Genomic DNA, 26,816 nt, shown 5'->3' with positions numbered 1-26,816 from the left:
CTATGTGTTTATTTCATTTAACACCATTGAATAGAAATAATTATGCTTTTAGCTTTACAGTACAGGAAAATGTGAAAATGAACTCAACCTGCATCAGCCCTGATACCAAGTCAGCTTGTCTAACTGTCCCACATGAGAAAAAAACCAAAATCTACCTAGCAGGAAAAGAGTGCTCACAAATCCACTTTCCTGCTATCACAAGCAACAACTTCATATAATCCCTTTTAAAACCAATTTCACTTCACAACACAAATAAGTAGCTTATTTGTTCATTATAAGCCTTCCAAAAGGTGCGACTTCATCACCCTGGCAAAGACTGGTTATAAACAGAGCTCTCAGCCTACTTACTTTAAGTAAATTTAAACTGTAGGTAAATAACTACTAACTTGGTAGTTATTCACTAGCCAAGACTAGGTCTTTAAAATACATACACAGACAGGCTTTAAACTTTACATACAGTCAGTCTGGAGTTAGTAGCTAAAGAAAACTATCACAGCAAGTTCAGTTTCAGCTCCAAGAGCAGTGTGCTCTACCAGCACACTCAGCACCTCCAAGCTTACCAGCAGGGTCCATATGAAGACCAGACAGGCTTGGCATAGGCACAGAGGCTGCAAAGCCGTTAAGAATTCCCCATGCATGCTAAGAGATATGTTCTGCCCTGTTAAAATGCATGCACATGCAGTTTCTTGTTTTCCACTGTTTAATGTTCCAACAGGAATTTTGAAAAAACACAATGCCAGACCCAAATCTCAAACTGCTACAGAAGAACTTCCCATTAGATAAAAGCTGTTATAAAAAGGTGACATTCCAGCTAGAATAGTAACTACAGAGATTAAACTGATACATTTAATGCACAGAATATACCTTTAATTGTGTTCTGGCATGCATTTACTTTGAAGGTATTCTTGGTCTCTTGACAAAAGAGAGTTAAAACCACTTAAGTAACAAAACCCAAGGATTTATTCCTTCTTGATCCCTGCAGAACCATTTTTATAGTATGCAAGACTCAGTTTTCCAAATGCATTATAGAGCTTGCACGCTGTGTTGGCTAAATATTTATTGATTCCAGGAAAAGCTCAGAAAGAACTGATTGTTCTTCTGTATTGCCCATGTCCTCCTTTTGCATCTTTGCAGCATTACCTCATTCAGGAGCATAATCTTGCCTCTGGAATATTTCAAATGGCAACAATTCAGCTCATAAGAAAGAACAGTTAAAGAGCTACCAGAGGCTCCCCAAACCCTTGACAAAAAAAAATGAACCTCTTTTAAAAGATAACTACATTGAATCCAAAATTCCATATTCCAGTGCTTTCTTAATTACTTATCACTGATAATCTTTAACACTCCCCCCAACCCCAGCTTTATATTTAAGGCCACATTAAGGAAGATTTCAAGGCCTGTGTTACAAGCTACGATGCTTGTGTTTTTATAACCAAAACTGATTTCAGTTATGCAGGATAGAAACATAAGCACCTTTCCAGCAAAATCGCACTTAAAGGACTGTTTCTTGCTCCTGCTCAGACAATGCTGGATGGAAGCAAAGTCTTTGTGTAAAGCTTTACCTAACTGATCAAGTGTTCCTGTGAAGAAATAAAACCCGAGTGATAACAGCACTGGATGCAATCCTGTACAGAGCAAGCAGAAAACAGTCCTTCCACACCACATCCCACTTCTATCTAAAACCCACTCAAATACAGCAGTCTTGGGGAAGGGCAAGTAGTGGGATGGTAGAGTGCCCAGGAACCACAGGGGCTGTGGCAGGAAGTGGCATCAGTTCAGTAGGGGTTGCAGTGCCTCCACCAAACACTGCACTTCTCAAAGCATCAAAAGGTACAGTCTTCAAAATTGTACAGAAAAATGTCATTTCCTGACAAAGCTGTCAAACTCCTCATGCCAAAAAGCATTAGAGAAAGCATCCTGGCCAAACTCCTATAATATGGCATTTATTTCCATCCTTATTTTCCAAGCAATGCCAGCTGGATGAAGGGATTCCCTTGCATTGCTTTCCCTAGAGTTACCTGGTGATTTTCAACAGATGACTAAGTGGGAAGTGCTGTCTACCCTTCACAACTGGTTTAACTGAAGATGAAAGCAGCCGAGTGAGAAGTTAAAGGTTAGCAAGGTCATAAAGGAGGCAGCAGCACATCCCAGGAGCCATAGCTCTATTCTATTTGAAAGAAGACAAACTTCAACAAGCGGAAGAGGTATAGAGAGGGGTATGTCAGGAGCTTAAGGATTTTGCACATAACTACATAACTGTATGTCTGACCTGTAAAATGAGAATAAAGTAGTCAACAGGCTTGTTTCGCTGGTAGAGGTAGTGTTCTGGGGCTTTCTTGTTCTTCTCATCATATTTCAGCTCCTGGATGACGTTGGGATGTTTTAGCAGCCTGAGAAGAATCTTCTCTGACATCTGGGATGGACCAAATGCTTCTACTTCTATAACACAAGATACAACTTGGCATTAAACTTCATATGCTTGGTAAGAAGTTAGCAACACTTGTTAATAAGCATTTGCCTAAAAAAGGCACACAGATGCAGAGAGATCCATTATGGAATTGCAGGCTTCCTGTTTTTTGAGACTGTTAGATTTGTAAGAGGGAAAGAAAAAAAAACCAGAAACACCCTAACTTTCATTACTTAAGTATTTTTTGAAACAACCAAAAACCATGTCTTCATCTGAAAGGGAAAAGAAAAAGGTAGACTTGCCCTCCTGAGAGTTCAGAATCACAGCTGTATAGGCTTACTGAAAAATTGTATAAATGGAAATGCTTTACAGTTGGGGCAGAGGTTGAACCTTTGAATTGTTTTTTCCTTCCTCGAAAGGTATTAGTTATTACATTTATTGCACTTTGAAAAAACAAAACAAACCAACCAAATTGCCATTTGGGGCTTAGAAAGTTGCTCTACATAAATGCTCTAAATAAATCAAAGGCACAGCTAGGGCTGCCACAGTTCATATGGGAAGAGTTACTCAAAATGAGAGACAGTGCAGGCCAGTTCAAACCATGTGGGATTCATGCCTGACACACAGAATACATTCCCTATTCACTTGTTCTTCAGTGTTCCCAACAGGAGCTGTTTGAAGCAGAAAAGCTCATCCTTGTATATGAAAGTTAAGCCAGGGACGTCGAGACTTACACATGCAAATTGATAAGCCTTCCTAACACTTCATTTCAGAACAGGCCCATTAATGACACAGTACCTTTCTTCTGCCAAACATACTATTCTCAATTTAGAACAGAGAAACCAAAATGGTAACTTTCATTTTATTAGCAGTGGCTTCACAGACAGACCTGGATTTAAGCTACACAACACTTTCATTCACAAAACAAGTAGAGAAGCAGCACTGTAAGACTATGTCTGTTGAGCAGGTTTAGGGAACTCCATCAAGTCTTGTACCACTACATGAACAATGCCTTGCTTGTTGGTAAATCCACATCTTCCTGTTGAGCTGCTTCCTTTCACCAAGGACATGCTAATGTGCACATGAGCTGTAGGAGTCCAAGCCTTTTAAGGAATTACTGCCCCTCAGCTGAGATGTGATAACCAATCACATATATGTTTCCTTCAAGTCACAGAGGCAAAAAAAAGCATGAAGGCAAACTAGGAGCATCTAGGCAGGCAGTTACTGCATCTTAGAGCAGGGGAAGTATTAATTTCCAACTGGAGCTGGCAAACTTGAGACGGAACAACTTTATTGTTTTTGACCCATGAACTTATGTTGAACACAGCAGTGAAAAATGCCCATCTGAAAGGCCCGCATGTGAGAAGTCTTTATATGTCAAAGAGAGACAGCATGAGCAATAGGAAGGTATGTTTTCCACAAAGCTCTCCTCTTAACAGGTCTCATCTCTGAGGTGAAGGGACCAACTTTACGACGAAAGGCAGTATCAGCTGCAAGAAACCATTCAAGGCCCTGGCCTCTCTGCCAGATGGCTCACCCAAGGGCTGAAACATCAAGGCGTTCTGGGATGCAGACAACTCTCCTCTGAAACCTGAAGTCATCAACGGAGGTCAACATGCCAGCCAGAAATCCTTTTTTAAAGTACAGTTCAACCACCTGTGCAGTCTGCATTAAATGTGTCAGGAGAGCTTTTCACTTGGAGCCAAAAAGTCTCATGGAACAGGTTTAGACCTTCCTGCAAAAAAAAGTCCAGCATCTCTTTCTGGAGAAGGCGCCAGAGTGCAATTACAGTCAGCTGGGCAGTGGTATCGAGTCCTCTTTGGTTTGTTCCCTGAGCTCTTCCTAATGGGGCGTACTTGCTAGTCGTTAATCTGACGGACTCTAGACATGCAGTGCGGCACTTGGCATTCATCCTTACCTTTCAGACCAATTTAAAGTTACTGGTCCACCCCTGGTAAATGTCTCAGAGGGTTCATGCCGACACTGAACACAGGAGAGGAGAGAATTTAAAAAGAAAAACACAACAGTGGCATTATTTGTCACCCCACAATCCAGCCTCCCTTCCCACCTGCTCTGTCCCACCCACCTCACCGGCCTTTGCTGACAAACTGCCTCTGAGGCTCTGGCACAATTGCAAGAAGAGATAACCCACACTTGCCTGTTGCCAGGAACCGGTGCATTGCCAGGAGGAGCTGCGGTGATATTTTAACCTTCATCTCGCTGTCTGTCTGCTTGAAGGCAGAGAAGTCCTGCTTCCTGTCCCGATGAGCTACCTTCTTTTTCGTCTTGTTATCAGCTAGGGAAGGGAGGATGGGAAAAAAAAGGAAGGAAGCGATTTTTGTTAGAACGGGATCCAACATTAACCATGCTGGATGGAGTCAGTCAGGATGGCCACCCAGAGCACAGGGTGCACACAGACCCCTCTGCAGTACATGTAAGCCCTGCTCACTGGCACGCAGCAGAAGCCATTAACAATGAGACAGCTGTGCTGTGGGTTCATCTGGATGTGAGCCTCTGTCCTGCAGAGCCGGTCACCCACGGCCTTCATCATTTCAATGGGAAGAAAGTCTCTGCTTGCAAACATTGCAGAACAGCTCCACATATGTTTGCATATGTGCATAAGGTGCATGCATGCTTCTAGGTGGGGAGGAGGAGTCCTGCTCAGTGTTACTAATGATCAAAAGGTGTTGTTCTACAAGAATATCTCTGGTAGGTATTTTTTTCATATACACTCCTTGGAAAATTCCCAGCAAGTACACAGAGTAAATACACAATGACTTATGCTTTACCGTGTCTGCACTGACTGACTCTTCACAGCTTTGGCAAAATCCACCCGCCTTTGGTCCAAGTAATTCCCAGTGTCTAGCGTATGAAATTTCTTTTGTTCAGCCAAGGCTGGCAAGGTGTACAGCCCAGAGGTGGGAATCGCTGGATGCTTTACAGGCACTGAAGCCAGAATCAAGCACAGAGCAGCTTCAGGAGTTCAAACATGGGAATCTGCCTGCTAGTGGTCCTGACTGCTGTTCATTATTCAGCTAAACACACCACTTGGTGTGTTTGTGTCCTAAACCAGGGTTTGTGGTGGGGAATCCCCATTTGTGAAAGACAAAAAAAGAGATTATGTTGAAGAGGTACAGACAACCTCTACTGCTCTATATTTAGTGCGAGGTGTCCCTGCCCATGGCAGAGGGGTTGGATCTAGATGATCTTAAGGTCCTTTCCAACCTTCACTATTCTATGATTCTGTAACCTCTAACCTCAACCTACCCACTAACCTAACCACATCTACCCACTGAGCTCATCTGCCATCATGCCTAGGAAATGAGATAAGCAGCAAGCTGTAAGTATGGTGGGGTATGGCTTACATCAGTTTCAAGGAGAAGAGTTCTCTGCTCAGATGGCAGGGTCTTGCTCTTTGCTGACAGTGTGTAAAGTAGCATGGGTATAAGCAGCAGATCACTGTCAGAAAGCTGCACTGTATATTGCTGGAAACCCAACCACAATAGAGGTAATTAACAGATTTCTTGATTTTCCCAAGTCACCTAGCCTTTTACATATGAATACATTTAGATCCTCAACTTCCCACAGACAAGACCCTACTACAGTACTATCACAGAATCAAAAGCAATACTGTGCTGATAGTAACACATTCACTCTAGATAGCTAAAGCTCATTGTGTAAACACAGCAAACCAGAAAATTTGAGATAATTATTCCCAAGGACATGGAAAACAATGATGATGACCCATGCCCTTTTTCTTCCTTAAAACCAGAAGCCTCTTACCCTAGTAGTAGTTTACCCAGGACCTGAACTACATCATGGACTACAGCTTTTCTTCCAAAAGTGGGAATAGAAACCACCCAAGGGAGTGGTTACAGACTAAAAACAATCCTTGCTTTAGGAATATAGTGTGAGACAGACCTTATCTGTACTTGCAGTAAAAGATGGATACCAAAGCAATAGAAAGTGAATAGGAGAAAACCCCCCCAGAAGCTTTCACTAGGTCCTACCTCTTGTAAGAGGTAGAAAGAATAGAAACTGTGTTTTTTTTCTGAAAAGCACAGAGGATGCTGTTTTTTACAATGCTGTGGCTCAGATGCTTTCTCAACAAGGAGCACCAGCATTGATCTCTTTGGGGAGGCGAAAGTCACCACAGGTACGAGTTTTAGCCCTGGGACAGGGGAATGTCTCTTCAGAGAGGCAGTAAAGCAGCTCTTTTATTTCTCTTGTGGATGAGCTGTAGCACTGCAGGCTTCACACTGCACTTATGGTTAACTCAAAACAAGGCCTGCATCACACCACAGGAGGATGCCTTAAATCTTTGTCTGCGTCAGTCATGAAGGTAAGAGACCCAGGCTCTCAAATGATGGGTGGATTCAACTCCTGCTGCTGCTGCCTTGGCTGCTTCTTCAGAAACCTTCCCCCAAGAAAAATGTTACACAGTGAGAGCAGAGCCATATGGCTTAAAGCCACTATCTTGGCTTATTTTTGTAAGGGATGGTCTTAATTATTCCTCATTATCCAAACAACTTTTGAGCTTCATTTAAGTCACAGGAACCAAGGGCTGGACAGTGACAGAAGTAACTGAATCTGGACGAGGTATTTCCTGTCCGTCCTTTCTACAGCAGGTGAGATGGAGACCTAGGCACTGAAATTACCTTGCCCTGCTGAAGCGATCTTTGCTCACAGTGCTGTGACACTGTTTGGCTCTACAACATCAACAACGTGATGCAAGGGGAATACCCTCAGTATAACTTTTGGTGTGATATCAACAAATATTGCATTTATTTTAAGTAGGTTCTGGGAATATTTAGACTTCCAATTTAAACCAAAGGCAGCGAGGCTGACTGTGAGCTCCTAGGCTGAGGAATAGGAGAGGTCCAAACACAAGAAAGGTTGTGATCTCTCCTGTAATATTCCTGAGTTTCCATTCCTGATGCAGAACACCACAAATGACTGCATGGATCTCCCTGAAGGAGCCAGCTTGGACTGGAGACAGCTACAGAACAGGGAGTTCAAACCTCAGAAAAGAAAGTACAGTTCCCAGAGGACTAGACTTACTGACCCCATGCCCATACTCAGTACCAGGATGCCCAGCCCAAGGCAGACAGAGGTGGATGCCAGAGTCTCAGTGATCACATACCCCTCACCCCCCTCTCTCTCATCCTCCCAGCGATGCACACAGCCTATGTCCCACACACTGCAGAGGTCTTTGTAAGCCTGTGAGTTTGTTTCATTTTAAAATAAAGGTTTAGGAATTAACTAAGTTAGTTTTGCCAGTTCTTTTTCTCTCGAGCTGGGAAAATCAGGTTGCTTGTGTATCAAACATGTTTTGGCAACTGACACAAAGTCAGTGGGACTAAACCTGAAGCCCTTAAACAGCCTAAAATAGCTTCCTGTAAGGATACAGCTTTTGCCGCCTACTCATGCTGGACACCAGAAGGTTAGCAAGTCCAGTCCTCAGTCCTAACAGCCAACAAGGTAAAAACATTAACTCCTGTTGAGTGGCAACCACTCTGGTATATCGAAAGATCATATTCCAGCTACACAAAGCTCTGCTCTTCTGGTGCAGGATACTGATGTACACCATGCCAATATCTGTAGGTCTTGCCAGGCAAATGAGGGTTGCACAACCTCTTCTGTGTTGCTACACTTTTGCTGGATGACAGTGGAAAAACAATTTTTATTTGCTTAGCTCTGTAGTTTAAATGGGAGAAGTGATACAGAGTTTATTAGCACATATATTTAACGTACCTGGTTTGACAGCTCTTTGGAAATATGAATGTTTGGGTAAAATGTGTTCCCCTCAGGGAAGTGACTTGCCAAGGACAGAACAAATCATTAGGTGAAAGCTATTGGAGCTGCAGCAGTGCAGCTCTGTAACATATTTGCCCCATGGCCTGGCACTGAATGTCCCTGCAGCATGGGCTTGCCAGGGGTCGTATTTGCTGGCAGACTGCTGAATAGCACAGCAGTGAGTATGCAAAAATGCAGCATAAGCTGATGCTTACAACCAGGCAGTCCACGACATCCAGAACATGTGCCCAAGGCTCTGTTTAACATATTTCATAGAATCATAGAATATGTAGGGTTGGAAAGGACCTTAGGATCATCCAGTTCCAACCCCCCTGCTGTGGACAGGGACACCTCACACTAAACCGTATCACCCAAGGCTCTGTCCAGTCTGGCCTTCAACACTGCCAGGGATGGAGCATTCACAACTTCCCTGGGCAAACCATTCCAGTACCTCACCACCCTCACAGTAAAGAATTTCTTCCTTATAGCCACTCTAAACCTCCCCTGTTTAAGTTTCAACCCCTTACCCCTTGTCCTATCACTACAGTCCCTAATGAAGTGTCCCTCCCAGCATCCCTGTAGGCCCCCTTCAGATACTGGAAGGCTGCTATGAGGTCTCCACGCAGCCTTCTCTTCTCCAGGCTGAACAGCCCCAACTTTCTCAGCCTGTCTTCATATGGGAGGTGCTCCAGTCCCCTGATCATCCTCGTGGCCTCCTCTGGACTTGTTCCAACAGTTCCATGTCCTTTCTATGTTGAGGACACCACAACTGCACACAATACTCCAAGTGAGGTCTCACGAGAGCAGAGTAGAGGGGCAGGATCACCTCCTTTGACCTGCTGGTCATGCTCCTTTTGATGCAGCCCAGGATACGGTTGGCTTTCTGGGCTGCAAGCACACACTGCAGCCTGCTCATGTTCATTTTCTCATTGACCAACACCCCCAGGTCCTTCTCCTCAGGGCTGCCCTCAATTTCCTTTTTGCCCAACCTGTAGCTGTACCTGGGATTGCTCCCACCCAGGTGTAGGACCTTGCACTTGGCATGGTTAAACTTCATGAGGTTGGCATCAGCCCACCTCACAAGTGTGTCAAGGTCCCTCTGAATGGCATTCCTTCCCTCTAGCATATCAACCAAACCACACAGCTTGGTGTCATCAGCAAACTTGCTGAGGTCACTCTCAATTCCACTGTCCATGTCACCAACAAAGATGTTAAACAAGATCGGTCCCAGCACCGATCCTTGAGGGACACTACTCGTTACTGGTCTCCAGCTGGACATTGAACCGTTGACCACAACTCTTTGAGTGCCACCATCCAGCCAGTTCTTTATGCACCGAGTGGTCCACCTATCAAATTGATGTCTCTCCAATTTAGAGACAAGGATGTCATGTGGGACAGTGTCGAACGCTTTGCACAAGTCCAGGTAGATGACATCAACTGCTCCACCCCTGTCCATCACTTCTATAGCCCTGTCATAGAAGGCTACCAAATTGGTCAGGTAGGATTTCCCCCTAGTGAAGCCATTTCATTTGTAGAAAAATCCCAGTGGGGCAAACCATCTCTGAATCCGTATGTGTGAAAAACAGAAGCATTCCAGTTGTACTAAGAGGGTACTTAAACTTGTCTTCAATTATAAAGGGCTAAATAAGACAGGTCACCAGTGAAACCCAGGTCAGAATGGTGAACTCTGTACTTCTCAAGCAGACATACAACTTTCTCTCTTGGGCCTCTAAAAAGGTTGAGAAATGCTCTCCCACCATGGCTAGGACCACAACAGCACAGATTCCTGCAGTGTATCAACCATGAAAATATGCTCTAAGTTTCCAATACTATGATCTAAATGCACTGACCATGCTTTTCACCATGACACTGGCTGAGATGTAATCAGAGCCTACCCGTGTCATGACAGAAACTTCTTCCCTCCACCCTATCAGCATCCCCAGTACAATGTCTCCTGTTCAGAAGTACTCAGTCTATCCAGATGTTGGTAGGTCAGACGTATTTAATAATTTGCCTTGCTCCCATCTTCTCCTTGCTCCCAATATCTCTGCTAGCCATAAATCATAGCAGACTAAAGCAATTTCCTGAAGAAGTATGTCTAACAGGCACTCAATCCTTAAGAAATTCAGGTGCAGAGTTTCAGCAGTAAGAGCAGCTTTGAGCAAAAACTGTAAATAGATAGCTACTTCTGCCCTAACACAGTTAAAATGGATTTTCATGGAAAAACCAGAAAGGCACAGCTCCAACACCGAGGTCAGCCATTTCATCAAATGTCAAGTTTCCATCAAAGCAAAACAAGGCATTTTTCAAACTGCAGAACAAAGGCGTAATGATGCTGTCAAAATATTTCACAAGGTCTGCTTTTAAGTAAAGACCTAGCATAGAGCAAACCAGTCCAAAGGTTTCATGTTGGCTTGGTATGAGCTGAGTAAGCCAGCATGGTCTCACAATGAGCAGCATCAGAGAACTTTAGTACTACACGGGGTTACTTGCACTGACACACTGATAGCAACATAAAAAATTAGCTGCCTTAACATACCAAGGACAATTAGGTACCTTCAGTAAACCCAAAGCATGTTCCCATCACTACACCAATTGTAAGTGGTTACAGCACATCAATCTGCCCAAATCCAAAAGCTACCACATTTTCTTTGATCCTCATGGCTTCTCTGGATTTCTGCTCTCTCTCTTTCTGCTACAGTTTCCTTCAATCTAAACAGTGGAATGAATTGCAGTGCTTCATAAAGAAACTTGAAAGCTCATCTTCATGGTATGTTAGAGGAGTCACCCCCCAGAACTTCCTGCATCCTTCAGGAAGCCTAGGAAGGGAAGTTTCCCACCTGTTCTGAGCCAGGAATTTTCGATACTAAAACCTTCTCAGGAAGGAGGTTTTCAAATGAAAACATGTTCACCAGCTCTATTTTGTAAATGTATGAAGTCTTCAGAATTAAATTCTCATTTCCTTGCCCTCTAACATATTACTGATGTTCAAAGCTCTTCTTCGTCCTGAAGAACAACACAATCTACATGATTTCTCTTAACAAACAAGGGGGGAAAAACACTGAAAAAGCATATGCAATGTTTTTTCACTCACAGAAACAGGGACATACCTCAAAGGTGATGATACAAAGATGGGATCTTTATAGAGTTTAAAAGAAAGTCTGAATTCACCCAGTAAAAGCATTATGCTGTAACTGATTAGCCCATTTGTGAAGGTATGAAAAGAAACTGATACTAAGTAGACTTCTGTGATTCGCATAGTAATTAGACTGCTTAGCATATTGTAAAACACAACAGTGATTTACATGAACCTTCGGGCACATAAATACTGCTAAAATGCTGACCAGCTACAGAAAGAAGTTCAGGCAATAAGAAAATATTAGGAAAAGTAGAAGTGTATGTCTACTCCACAGTAAAAAGTGCTCCTTTGCATCTGACTTAGATGGAGGATAGAAGATGCTTGCATTAGCCTTACCCTGTAAAAGATGCTTTAGAAACATCCAGATCCTTTCAAGAGAAAAAAAAAGAAAGCAAAGGACAGCTGAGCAGTTTTAAAGATATTTTAAATTATTTCTATTACAACAGAACTAGAGACATCCTTGTGCTACATGCAAATACACAGTAAAAAATAGCATCTGCCAGCATGTGATCAAAGCACAGTTAAGACAGATGAAGAATGACAGAAAGGAAGTCCCATATGCACAGGGCAGATTGTGCAGATGGTAAGAGAAGCAAAGACACTTTAGGTAACTGGCCAATGACCAGACAAACTCTAAACTGGGAAAAAAGAGAGACCAGGTCTCTCAAGTCCCAGGTAACGGTTGGACTGCAGCAGCATCTCTCTCAACAGATGTTAACAGAAAGGAAGGAAGGAGCTGTATTGAGGGATAATCACTTAGGACATGATGGTTTTCAGCCCTGAAGACAACCTTCCATTCTCAGGTTTTCTGAATGAGGGACAGAGAGACACTCTAAAAGGACTCCATTCCCCTTGGAACGTTTCTGAATGAATACAGCATAAAGGGGTGAAGTGCCCATGCTTCAAAACCAAGAATGACTTTGGCCATCTGAGGGATCTGCAGGTCATTTTGACCACTGAGATTTTAAATCAGCAACTGAACATCTCTCAAAACACAGCTATTAGACACAACTGCTGCTGGATGAAGTCCTCCCCCTTGTCTACAAAGTGCAAATATTTCTACTCACTGTATAGATCTGTTTCATCCAGAATTTCAGACTTGATGATCTCTTCAATCACATCTTCTAAAGTGACAATTCCCAGGACTTCATAAAAAGGATCCCCTTCTCCTTCATTGTTTACTCTTTGCACTATAGCCAGGTGAGACTTGCCTGCAAGGAGACAGAGCAGCAATTTAGACATTTTAGAAAATCCTGAAAGATCAGAAATGATAACAGAGTTACAGACACACAGCTATAAATAAAAAGACAAAAAGGTTGGTGTCAGGCTTCATGAAAGAACAGGCAAAGTTTAACAGATGCTTAAAATCATAATCTGATTTCTGTCCGAGAAATGCATTCCTGGGTCACATAAATCCACCTAACGTGCTAAAGGAGAAAAGCTAAAGAGATCATGTTCTCTTTCTAATGTCTTTCACAGTGAAACTGTCACCCTGGCATTGAATTCATTATATTATCTTGTTGACAGTTGCTCCACTTCTTGTCTCACACACTGGCAGAGGAAGGCCAGGCTGGAGCCCTCCTTTACAGTGAGTTCCTGCAGATGTTCTCAAGCTTGGAAACAACAGCAATAATGGCCAAACCACAGAAGCACAAGGACAGGGGAGAGCTGGGAAGAAGAGGTCAGCCCCATTTATGAGCTTGTCTTTTTCTCCTCCCTCCCTCCAAAATAATTTATATAACCACACTCCGTAGGAGTGTGGGGGCTTATTTAGGAATAAATTACAATATTCAAAGTGACAGTGTCTGATCAACAAGAGAAGAGCTAAGATGAGATATACCAGTGGCTCTGAAGATCCCCAAGCTGTGCATCATTCACAGTGTGTTCTGTAATTCCTAAAGTCTTTTCTGCTACAGGAATAATAATAATATCATAAATCTGCTTTGATATCCTTGGTAGCCAACTTCCCTAAGTACCATTGAAAGCCAGTCCTTTGTAAAGCTGCATAAAAAATAACGTGTTCTAAGGATTCACCAAATACAAGCAGCATTTTGAGGTATAAATACAGCATATACTAATACACTTCCTGAATTACTGGAAGGTAAGCAACACTGTCTCACATTCTTCTTCCTTAGGCTGAAATGATAAACGATTCTTCTCCCCATCTGTGGAAGATAACCAAAATAGTTCAACTTTGCTTAGACCCCTTTATAGGCAATAATGTCTGCATGATTTAAGATTCAGATTATTAGACTAACAAGCATTCAAACTATTCCAACCCGGACTTACTCATGCCTAAAGAATGAAAATATCCCAAACAAATTAGACGAGGGAGGAAAACTTATCAACTACCGATATAAACATTGCATCAGGTCAAGTCAATTCACTTTGGTAAGTTTTTCACATCTGCTTTCCCAGGGACCCAACATAAGCAGTTAAAAACAAATTCTTGGTGAATGCTGTCTGTCGAAAGTTAAATTCTTTTGCTATTCCCAGCTTGTGATCATTTAAAAGGAATTTTCCAAAGCAGGGTCTAATATTAGACTCAAAATGAAGTTTCCATTCCACTTAGGCGATATTCTCACCAAAGTAACTACTGCATAATCTGATTGTCTTGGAGCTACTCGTTTAGATGCAGATGGACATACTTTAAATACCAACTCCACAGCACTGCTGAGTCTTATCTTGAGGAGACCTTATTCTACAGTGAACTAACAGAAAGATGATTTGTGATTTTAAAGGATCAACATTCATATCGTACTCAAAATCTCCCTCTGTGCCAGGTTTTATTTCTCTGCATTTCTTGCAAGACTTCCAGTTCTTTTCACTGCTCAATGAACAGTATGAAAACAAAGAAGGTGACTTCATAAAAACAGGAAAGATTTAACTACTATTATCAGTGCTGTTCCCCTATGATATATTACTCCAATAATATCTTTTCAATATAACAATGCTCAAGAAGAACTTGGTGGCACAAAGAAAGGTCACATGGACAAACCAACTATTGTAATTTAATTCCCGGTGGCTGCTCAGACAGTACATGTGCTTTCAAGTCAGAAAACATGACTCCTTCAAGAACCTTTTCTATCACAAACCAGAGCAGCTCATTTGCACCTGCTCATTCAGATGCTAATTCCTGAGGATTACAATTGTCACACATTAGTAAATGGAAGAGTGCTCAGATCTGTACAAGTGGATGAATTAAAAAACAACAAACAATAATCAGAATCACTACAGTGCCACCTTCTCTTCCATTTCTGTGTTGCCTATGACAGAGATGAACTAAATTATTAAATTTTACATTCTGAAAATGACAGTCTTTCTACCAGGGGCATCCTGGTCAGATCTACAAGCAATGGGAAAGATGGATGGAAATGGGACTGGAGAAGAACCTGAGGGACTTTAAAACCATGGGAAACTGTGCATGACTTTCAGGCACAAAACCAGTTGCATGCCCTTTCCACCAGGCTGGTCTCCACCACGATTTTAGGATCACTAAAATATATTATGCTCTCTCTCCCAGCTGTAGCAGCTGCAGCACCTCGATCTGACCAACAAACGTAACATGAGAGAAATTACCAAACTCTGTACCACCTACTGCTCTCTTGGGCAAAGTGAGCTGGTAGGAAATTAGTTATGGATGGGTATCGGACATTTTACACTTTCTACAATGAAAAAGAAGGCTAGAAACAATGTAGTGGCTCTGCCATAATTTCTCCTTTTTAGGGTTTTTTTTTTATGTATAACCCGAAGTATCAAGGCCATTGAAACCTGTCATAGTTTTAAATGTCACTGGACTTCTTGGTGGGTAGAATTGATGTTCAGCTCTTAAAAATATCTGTTTCAAAGAATTTATCTGTTGAAAATAGATAAATTATTCAAATGCAGGCTGACATTAACCTTTCTTTCCTCTTGACTTTCCTGTTCCCTGCTTTCCTGAACCCATCACTTTGCTGGGGTTCAGATGAATTTAAGCCACTCTAATAGAGCTGCATTTAAAAAGCAGCCATCTTTTGCTCTCTAAGTCTTCTCCTTCCTTTGCAATGGGTCCACCGCTCATGCAGTCACTTGATGAAACAGACCAGATCCAAAAATTATGTCTCTTGGGTCTTTGCAAGTTAATTTTGATCCAGATGCAATAATTTGCCAGAAATCATGAGACACTGGAATAAACATCAGCACTGGTGACGGAGGTGTCACGAAGATGCATTCCCAGACTGGCTGCCCTCTCAGACTGCTGCATAGACAACTGTAAAATACTCTCCACGTATGGAAGCAATCAAGGCAGAAAAGGCTAAAGGAAAAGCCAGAAGAGTGCAAAGACTTAATACATCGTAAAAGAGCACAACACAGCATGTGCTCAACTTTAGAAGTGGCCTGTGAAAAAAATAATGACTCCTCTGAGTGTTTTAAACAGAAATTGGCTACAGCTTTATTCAAAGACTTTATCAGGCCACTGGTATTTGTCAATACAAATATTCAACTGAGAGAGGTTTCAACTAAGGGCATACAATACATATCCCAACATGAAGCTGAATAAAGTAAACATCCAGGTAAGGAAACCTGGACTGTCTGTTGGTATTCCTAGGTCTCTGAGAGCAGAACACAAATAAAACAGGGAGAACAAGCGTGGATGGAAATGATATAAATAATTTCTATACCTCACTGATTTTCTGGCTATGGTCCCTAAGTACATTACATCTATGACATTTATCTTTCTTTAATCACTCGCTTTAAGTGTTGATACAATGATATTTAGCAAGCAGGCAGTTCAGCAACACTGCCAGATCTGATGATAAAAGCAGAAATGACCCAAGTGATGTGTAATAAGCAGCACCAAGAGAGAACTGTGGGCAGTGCTCTGACCCACAGCTCCTCTCTGGCCTTAGGCAGGCAGCATTTGCTTTCTGCCTCAGCTTCTCCCATCTATGGCAACTGTCAGCAAGAGCCCACAGAGCTTATACATGTACATGGCTTGCGACAGACGGCGTAACAAATGTTAATCTTCCAGTGACATTCATGGGCAACTAAAGGACCATGGAGGTTTTTTCATTAAAAGCAAATCCAATCTCGTCCCGTTGCCCAGTATCTTGTCCCTCAGCTTGGATTTTGCTTGGTACCGCAATTCCTGATTATTAAGCTAATTAAGAAACATGAAGATGCTTAGTGAAATCCGCATGAGTCATTGAATCTAAAATGAGCTCCTGCGAGTCCATGTGATTGACCATGCAGAACAGCACTGGGAGAAATGCTCAAAATACTGAGTCTCTTCGGGTACTTTGACCATTCCTTGAAAAAGATATGGAAAAAATAAGTATCACCCTTTGACCCTTAGGCATTTGTGCATTTAGAGCAAGGACCAAAAGTGGGCAAAATCATACTACTAGCCAGACCGCACTGCAGAAATTATAATACTGCTGGCATAGCTTTAAAGCCAAAGCTCAGGAAGTAAGTGGTCCAGCAGCAGAGGCATAACTCAGGGACTCTGAGCAGTAAGTAACAACCTATACATAACATATATAAGCTTATATCATGAGCAAGCAACTACAGATTCCTCTATTTGTGCAGGAGGAAGTTTACAAGCTTAGTATCTGGGAAGATTTGTAAATGTTATTTTCCTGATTCAAGAATCAGATACCACAAAAGGCCCTCAGTTTCCTTTTATTAACAAAAAAAAACCAAACCAAGGCTAAATCAAAGCACTGTTTTCTAAAACAGAAGATGCCTGTTAAGTCATTTTGTGGTAAAACTAGAATCAGGCTAGCCCATTTTTGTTAAAATCAGTAATCTCAGTCCATTTGCTGCTGGTGAGTGCCCTGGAACACTAAGCTATAACCTGTTTAATATGCCTACAATGACGTGGAGAAAAATCCCAGGAGGTGTTTAGCTGCCCTTGAATTTGCTAACTAACAATGTGTGCTTCTGAGAACTCTCCCAGTTTATTCTTAAGTGATTGTTTTGGTTCTGACTGATTTCTACAAAGGTAAACTGTTTGGTCTGTCAGTGAGATTTACAGATTCAACAATGTATTAGGCAGAACAATCTATTTTTAAATCTCTTGTATAATTTAACCATGAAAAACAATTCCCTCCAGAATAGCACTGGCTTGCAAGCAATTATACCGAAGTAACAAGTGTTTCCCTAGATTTCTTTTCTGCAGCACAGTTCAAGGACATCAAATCTCTCTTCTATTAGCAGAAATTTGCATTTATGTTGTTTGCTTTTGCACTTTGATTATTTTCAATAGGGAAATCAGTCTGCTGCTTTCTTACTCACCACCACTAACTGCTGTAGACTGCCTTGGGTTCACAACACAAGACCATTCACAGAATGAGAAGAAACCCAAACCTTCAGCACAAACATAATCTAGATTTAAACTAGATTTTTTAAATCCTGCTCTTCTCAGCAGCAAAACACACCATTTTTAATACCTCTTTGGGAAGGGAACCCAATAACTAACATCCATTTAATACAGCCACATGAAACTCATACAGACCCTCAAGGAAACAAGTGAAAGTATCAGCACAACCACAGTGAATATGGTGATTCTTTGCCTTTAAACCAGAGAGCTCACAGTCTTGTACAAACATTAACTAGAAACCACATCAGCCTTCACAGGAAAATAAAGAAGCAGTGCTTTAAATAGATTCTTTGTGTTAAAGCCCATTTTAGTGGGAGGACACCAAAAAAAGTCAAAATTAGGGAGAGTTTCAGAATGACTTCCTGACAGTGAATTGTATTTGTAAGGAATACTTTCCCAAGGGAAACAGCAGAAGCTCAGTTACTTGTGCCTTTGAAAATGTGACTAGATGAAGCTCCTAGAAAGGATTCAATAATTCTCTGCTGCCCCATGGCATGGAAGAGAAGCAATGAGCTAACATTTTCCATCTCCAGCAGCCTATCATTTGGTGTGGGCACTCCAATCCATTCTGGTCAGACCTTGGTGAGAGGCATGCTGTCAAACTTAATTTACTTTGCTGCTGCTTCCAAGAGTGAGAGCATGGCTCTAGAAAGCTGCTACCTGATGCAGCTTTACATGCAACTGAACTGAACTCACCTTAGGTCCACGAGCAAAAGAAATAAGCTGGAAGCCAGGAATAACTTGAGAAAAAGGTCCTTTCAAGTCAGACCTCTGCTACTGAAGTGGAAATCTTGGGAAGAATTAGGAGAAGTGAGAACATTTAGGGAGAACTATTACCAGATGTGGGCAAGCAGCAAGAACAAAACTAAGGAGTGGAGAGGTAAAGTTTTAGAAACTCCTTGAACAGCAGCAATGATTCCCTTGCCATGAAGAGTGCGCCAGTGATTTCTAGCTATGAAGTCCTTATGCAGTAGGGAATTTGGGCTGGATATGGCTGGGATTGACAATAACCATGGTGCGCATGGATGTAAGATGCATACTACTAGCTGGGTTGCTCTCAGTGCTGGGCATTTGATTTCAGCCTGGTAAATGGACAAACACAAGCTACTTCCCAAAGCTGGAAGCTAACACACTAGAGAAGTATCTGCTGGATCCAAAGTGGGAGAGGAAGAGATGTAAAACATAACAATAGAGAGAGAAAACCCCCAAAAGCAAAGTGTTTTTTGACATCCATCTGAGGCTCTAACCTGAGTACAAGGTTGTGGTATCAGAACGCTGGTGCCTTGAGATGAGAAATAGGCTCGTAGTTTAAGAAACAAACAGAGGAAGCACTTCAGGGAGTGCAGCAAACTAGCGTTGAGAGAAGAGGGGGCAACAACAACAGGAGGAAGTATTGAGTCTGCAGAGAGGCCTGTCACTATCTGGGCTACTGCAGAGCAAAAATTTCAGATATAATTTGAGGCAAGCAAATGGAATACTGAAGTCATTCTTGGTGCTGGTTCAAGCCTTCCACACCAGATTCAAAAAGATAGTGAAGTATGACTTAAACTCATGTGATTTCCCCTGTGTCTCCACTTCCCAAGGCAAGTAATGACCTTTTGAAAAGAAGTGTAAGAAATGCATCTCCTTATTGACCTGCACCTCCACAACCCGGTCAGTGAGGATTTTTACTTAGTGTCCAAGGACCCTAAGAAGGACCCGTGCTAATTTTATTACTTCCCTGTTTGTTCAAGATTGTCTCCACTGACTTCAGCATTCCTTCAGGGATAGGAGGGAACCAGCCAGCAAAAATGCAGCCAGCAGAGGGAGCGCCAAACCTTGGGTTTGCTAAATTCAAAGCTCCAGGTCCTCCCCAAACCTCAGTGCAGCAGTAAGCAGATGGAGAGGGCCTGGATTCTGGTGCCAATGGGGTCTGGGTGCTGGCCTGCTGCTGAATCCGGGCTGATCTCCTTAGAGAGATGTACAGTCCAGCCTGGGGACTCCATAGCAACAACAAACATCTGTCCTGGCCTGTTCAGTATCTCCTGTAGCTTTGCACTGCTACTATGATTTGCGCCCACCCCACGTTCCTCCCTCTACCCTGTCCTAAGGGGGACAATTTCTTGAGCCCTTCATAAGGATGCAGAAGAGAAACTGTGACCTCATCAGTCTCCTCCATCAATCTACCTGTCCAACAGGCTGCTTCCACTAACCAACAGTTAATCCACTAAATAAAAACAGGCACATCAAGAGCTGTTTATGAGCAACAAAGACAGTAGTCAGCAGCGATGAACTCAAATGACTTTGATGTTCAGGTAACCAAAACATGACACCAACAGAAACAAAACCCTTGTTTCTGTATCATCGCAGCCAGAAATATTACTGATCTAATCCTCCCTCTAATCCTGCCTCCCTCTATTCCTAGAACAAACTGAGTTTAATTTGGGGAGTTTCTAGATTTTGGCATCTACACCATGAGACTTTAAATCCGACAAAGGTAAAGTACTAGAAGGCACAACAGATATGTGTTTGGACATTAGGAGGAGGTTAGCTGAGGCCAGTGTGCTTACATAAGGACCTAAACCGTGCTGCGAGCAAAGCGTTTGAGCTGGAAAGGAAGAGCAGCACCTTGGGGCTGTGGGTCACGAAAGGAACTAGGGCTGCATATATTACCTGTGGAGTTTTTTACTACCATCATCAGGTCCTCTAGTTTACTTCTAGCTCACTATTTAGGATATAAATCTAAAAAGTTCTTGTGTTGCCAACAACTAAGATCATTAACATTCTATTTTAATGACCTGTTTTTACTTCAGGCCATTTATATCACATGCAGTTTGCAATTCCAGCAGCTCAAAACCCTGGCTGGTCGATGGCACTGTCAGATTTTTCAAGCTCAGCACAAGGCTTTCTAATTTATATTGCAGCAGAGGCTGGGGGAAGCTTAACAAAAAGCTAAAAGTTCTTTCTTTCTCAATTGGTGACAGCATCCTTCACCAAGTAGGATTTATACAACCCCAGAACCACTAATGTGTATATGCTTCCACAGGGAGCAAAGCCACGGGACAAACACGCTTGTGAACACAACCAGTACCAGTGACCTTGACTTCCCACAAGCACAGAACTGGGGCTGTGTGAGCACTCAGGCTCTGATGGTGTATATCTGTAACATGGGGGGGACCAATTCACACACTGTGCTGGAGCAGCCACCATTACAAACCAACTTCCAATCTCTTCAGTAGAAAATGAAGTATACTGCAGCAATTTGAAGGCACAAGAAACAATCTTCTCCCACGATTTTCTTGTTTGGGTCAGGTCCACCAAGATGTAACAATACACAAAAGCTGCCCCAGAACTGTTAGACTGTTAGCAAATTCAATGGGAAGGAACTGTCTGGCTGGAAGGGACTCTTTAAAGGTATGGCACACCTACATCAAGCAAAGTGTCACCACAGACTCAAAGACATGGATCAGAGAACCTAAACTGGAGAGACCATTTCCAACCTTCTGAAGCCACCAGCAGCATCTCCACTTTGCTTTGGGGCAATTTTAGCTAACGGCACAGAGCAGAGCTGAATACTGGTCCCATGCCTCTTCAACAAGAATATGTACAGATCAGCAGCCATGTAAATGGGCAGAAGATCACTGAAACCACCCAAAGACATGCTGAAACTGTCTGACACAGCAGCAAACAGACAGAAGAGCTTCTCTGATTCCAGAACTGGGCACAGCAGATTATCTGAATGCAAACCATGGGTGTTTTTGCAGACTACTAATACAATGGGGGGGGGGGGGGGGGCACATGATTTTTCATTTTATTAAGGATTTAAGTAGATTTTATCTTGATGATGTTACTTTAAAGGCCTATAATACAAAGAGACCAAAAGAATTAGTTCAAATGCTGACTCAGTATCTCCAGGAAAGCAAAAGATTACAGTAAACTGCCTTGTTTGAAAGAGTAACAGTACTGAGGGTATATTTGAATTATTACTATTATTGAAGAACAAATGTAGAATGACTGGCTTTTTTTCATCTGAGTTTTCAATTACTCATACATGTAAGATTTTCAAGGGAACGAGTAACCCAACATCATCTTTCCACCCACAGAAGGCAAGATTAATTTTCTCAAAAATGGTATTACTGGGTCAGATTTTAGAAACGGAGACTTCAAAGATCCAGCTCTGTGGAATTACACCATGAATATTTTTAATTAGTGAATTTATAAAGCAACTTTTGTGAGTTTTCATTTGTGAACATTTGTTTTTTTCATTTTCATTGTGAACACTTAAGTTTTCACTTGTTTCTTCAGGCCATGCTGCATAGCCCTCTGGTAGGCTGAGTTTGCCCACAGCTCTTGACGGTGGAAGGAAACCTCTCAGGTAAGACAGCAAACCCGTGCTCCTTCAGCCACAAGCACTGGAGATAAGGTGAAGAGCACCAACAGAGTGGAGATAAAAACAAAGAGAAGAGGATGCTGGTGAGGGGACTATCCATTAGGGACTGTAGTGATAGGACAAGGGGTAATGGGTTGAAACTTAAACAGCAGAGGTTTAGATTGGATATAAGGAAGAAATTCTTTACTGTTAGGGTGATGAGGTACTGGAATAGGTTGCCCAGGGAGGTTGTGAATGCTCCATCCCTGGCAGCGTTCAAGGCCAGGTTGGATGAAGCCTTGGGTGATATGGTTTAGTGTGAGGCCTCCCTGCCCATGGCAGGGGGGTTGGAACTGGATGATCTTAAGGTGCTTTCAAACCCTAACTATTCTATGATTCTATAAGAGGCATCTAAAGCAGGAGACTGAATCTGTGAACTTGCCACCACTGGTTTTGCTGTGATGAATTGCTCCTTTACTCCATAAGATTAACACTCAACAGGATATGCCCAGATTGTGAAGAAAATCAGTTCGGAACGAAGAACACAGCCCGTAATGAGTAACCAACAGCAGTTGCCTTTCATAAGTCTACTTTACATTCTTTAAAGCAATTCCTTGATTTATTTCAGGTGAACCTGTCCCCAGATTTTACTAAAATATTTTTCTACATTATTTATCACAGTTTTCCTCATGCAAAGAGAGAGACTTTAAGCATGGCATCTGAGGAAGCAAGTCAACAATAAAAAGAATTAGTGGAATGCCTGCTCATTGTTTTAATCTAAAATTCAGGCCAAAGTGATTTCAAAGACAGCACATAGATCAAGGTGCTCAACAGCTGGGTGGGGATCACAGGGATGACACGTCTACACTATAATATTATTATTCTCAAATATTCACCATAAAGTGATGTGGTATTTTAGTGATGTAACAGGAATTCTGCCAGGATGATATTCCTTTCATGATATGTCCATTTAGCTCAGGGAAGATAGCATGGAGCCACCTCTGTTTTCTTTGGTATTCTGCAGAAGTCTATCATTATCTTAGCTCCATCTGAAGTGAATCTGAGCATATTTGCTCCCAAATGACCTAAGTACTTAGCTTTGACATCACTGACTTCTGGGACTATTTCTTTATTACTGTGACAATTTAACTCCAGAACCAGCTTTGTGGCAAAGCTTCTCATGAGGAGCTGGGCTTTTGATTGGAGCAGGACATTTTTTCATCCTATCTCCTCTGGCAAGGGGCAGATCTCTACTGCCTCTTTAAGATTAGTCTGTGTTTGTCAGAGCATCTTTATGATTTTATCTAAGCCTAGGCACGTGTACTTTTTTGCTAACACCATGTAATAGCATTGCATTAAAGTTTCTCAGGACAGTAAGAGCTTACAAGGGATGATTTGCTACGTACGGTTACAATCCATCGACCCGATGTACCCAGCTCCTGAAACACACTCTGATGAGAGTGATAGTAAAGCACAACTCCACTAGCTAGGGAAACAACCTCAATTACCATGGCTGAACCCACTGGCAAAGGTCAAATCAGCTTTCCTTGTGAGGGCAGGGGGTGAATTAAAACTAAAACAACCCATACAGCTTTGCTCACAAATCTGTGCCAGCACTAGGAGTGCTCACACAGTGCACCATACCAGCATCCTTGCATCCCTAAAACCCTCTGACCATGGAAATGGCCTCAAAGCAATGATGTCCTATTGCCGTGACTTCTGTCTTGCATTTGTTTATTTCTAGCTGGGATTAGGCTGAATTCCTCTACATCCTAATAAACATTAAAGTAAACCAGCTCTAACCTCTGCTAGAAAATACATGGGCAACCAGGTCATGCAACATATATATGCACGCTTCACTGTTATTTTCTGTGACAAACATTCTGGGTATGCCCATACAAAAAACATCAACATGAACCTCAACCAGAAAACCAGTCTACTAAGCTCTGAGGACTCGCCCTTAAATCTATAGTATAAACAACAGTATTTATCTAGCATATTAACAATAGCAGAACGGATGTGTGCTGCAGTATGTGGCTCACAGGAGAACACACAAGGACTGGGGCATGAGAGAGTTTGGAAAAGCTAAAGATTCACATCCAGATATCTATATATATCCATACATAGATATATACATGGGAGGTCTGTTGGGTTCGGTTCGCGTTTTTTTAAGCAGATGGGTCTAACATTTCCTATCTTTCCCTAGTGCAATGCCCTTATTTTCCCCTCTTCATTTCCTACTGCAATAGCAACACATCTGCACCTTTTCTCCCAGACCCTGTCTTGGGGCCTTCAGCACTCTTGGGCTCATTTTTACATCTTCTGCCTGTTCAGAAAGGGTCCCTCCACAAACACAGCTACAGGCCAGGTGATGCTGCCTCCACAGAACAGCTCAGGGCTGAGCTCTCCTCTCTGCCACAGAGGGAGCAACAGGAAAGATTTCCTCACCTACACACCCCATTTTCATTACATTTGTATGAACATGGTATTCTGACTTTTCTAACTCAATGACTTTCAAAGCTATGGAGGACTAGGGCAGGTAAGAAAAAAAATAAACAAACTGGTAAAACCCAAAACAAGAGAAAACCCCAACCAGACAAAAAGCCCCAAATAACCCACATCCAAGCAACTTCCCCCACAGCAGTGAAGTGCAGACCTTATGCCAGACCCTGAAATGACAGGAGACAACAAACTTCAAAATATTACTCTAATTTCCACTTGCATTAAAGATGTTTTCATTCCTTCACAACAAAGTAAAGAAAAAAACCCCAATAAACCAGATTTGCTAGAAAGCCATGAATAAATGTGATTGTTATATAAAACCCTACTTATACTGCACACAATTTATTTACTTGAAACACCACGTATTTCCAAGTAAAGCTCAAATACACACTTGGCCTAAAGAAGATGGACTACATATGATCTTTGCACACAGCAGGCTGATACAAGTAAAGGTCCCTATCTTTCCAGTGCTTGCAGAAGCCGGGAGCCCGGCTGCACACGCTGCATCACTGTCCTTACAAGGGTTAGACAAACAGCCCAGCAAACCCTGGTGAAAAGGAAATGCGTTTTGAGTTCACAGTGGGGCTATCACTTGGCTATTTCTGTAGTGCTTGCATCTAAAAAAAGGTCCAGTTCACACAAGTAGCTATTTTACCTTAGTGTCCCACAAGATCTAAATGCATTTTTTCCGATTACACTTTCCCACCATAAAATGCACGACAAAATGTGACAAATGTTTTTAAATATTCCTAGGAAAGCATTTTGCTTATATATAGAAGCATGAGTATATATGGAAACATACAAAGCTCTGTGTTTATATATAGATGTCTCCTCACTGTATTACTAATATTAGTTCATGGAACTGAAGTCACACACGACAAAAAAAAATGAATTGAGGTTCCAGCGAGCTTTGCCATAAAGCAGACAAAGCAAAACAAAAAGCTCTTGGATTTATGATAATCTCAGTATGAAATGCTGAATGGTAAATTCCCTTGAGAACTTCTCAGACACAAGAAATACACAACAAAATAAACAGACCAGGAGATGAGTCCAAGATGTTCACTAAGAGACAGCTAGTCCACCACTGGCTTCACTAAGGTCCTGAGCATTTAAAGCTCTTTCAGAGGAAACATTTCAAACTCCTACCACAACTGCTACCCTTGTGAGAGTGCTCCACACTATAGTGCCCCTTCCATATAAAAGAAATATACTTTGATAGTTACAGGAAGGTGATAAAAGTTATTCATAAGACTTATCTGCACAAGTCTGAGGGGTTCAAGTTTTACTCTCTACTTACTCCTCCATGGTTTGGTGTCCCCAACACCACATTTCTTATACCTAACTGACAGATAAATGTAAAATTGAGTAATCTATTTCAATGTTTAAGCTGAGGAAAACAAAGCAAGCAGAAAATAAGTAGTTTTTTTTTTAATGGGTAAATTTAAAGACTTTTTCAATGCCCCCAAGGGGTAAAATGGATGAAGAATACCTCTATCCTTCTTTTTGTTTTTTAAGTGAACAACTCTCAATCCAGCCTCATTACATCTGTTCAAGCACTATTCTATACCATAAGTCCCCATTTACAGCACTTAAAGTACAGCACTTAAAGCTGTTACAGGAGCATATTTCAACATCCAGCCCAAAACCCTGCTTGAATGCCTTCCTTGATGGGTACAGAATCCTATTTTTTATGAAAATGGGAGTCTCCAACAATAAAGGCCAGGTTCTTTTGTGGCAGTTTCACATCCAGGAACACTGGATGACCTGGTCAATAAAGAGCTAAAGGTTTTTTCTAAAGTATAATAAAATTATTCAAGTGATGTAACCCAGCCTCGCATCTCAGGGTTACAACTTTGCATGTGGTGGAATCAAAGCAGCTAAGAGGGGGGTCTGAATGGGGAAAGGCTGAAGCAGGCACTGTCCATAGAGCTTAGTAGAGAGCCTCACCGACAGCTGGAGATAGCAGGATTGGCAGTTAGCTTTCCAGAAATGAAGATTAATTACTGACAGGACCAGAATTTGCCTCTTTTGAATCTTTAAAGGCTGGCGGCATCTCACCTGTTGACTCCCATGGCAACTGGATTCTCTTCTTACTGAAAAGCTGCTGAGGCTAAGCAATGTTTTCTCTTCTGCCCTGTGATTCCTGCTGCATCAAATACCCAGAAAAGCAAATAGAATCATAGAACAGTTAAGGTTGGAAAGGACCTTAAAATGATCTAGTTCCAAACCCCTGCCATGGGCAGGGACAGCTTACACTAAATCA

At 42.0% G+C, this 26,816-nt stretch overlaps 1 protein-coding gene across 1 annotated transcript in view; it reads right to left on the bottom strand.

Annotated features, from left to right (window-relative positions):
* CNNM2 (cyclin and CBS domain divalent metal cation transport mediator 2) overlaps positions 1-26,816 on the bottom strand; it is a 123,500-nt gene that overhangs the window by 17,604 nt on the left and 79,080 nt on the right. The window contains exons 2-4 of the mRNA XM_005154549.3: positions 12,410-12,553; positions 4,566-4,703; positions 2,270-2,439 (exon numbers count right to left, since the gene is read on the bottom strand). Coding sequence (XP_005154606.2) covers positions 2,270-2,439; positions 4,566-4,703; positions 12,410-12,553 — 452 coding nt within the window. The remainder of the gene's footprint in view (positions 1-2,269; positions 2,440-4,565; positions 4,704-12,409; positions 12,554-26,816) is intronic.

This window comes from Melopsittacus undulatus, chromosome 4 (assembly GCF_012275295.1).
Source record: "Melopsittacus undulatus isolate bMelUnd1 chromosome 4, bMelUnd1.mat.Z, whole genome shotgun sequence".
Taxonomy (NCBI): domain Eukaryota; kingdom Metazoa; phylum Chordata; class Aves; order Psittaciformes; family Psittaculidae; genus Melopsittacus; species Melopsittacus undulatus.
The sequence above is the reverse complement of the archived record's forward strand: the minus strand, read 5'-3'. Positions and strand labels throughout refer to the sequence as shown.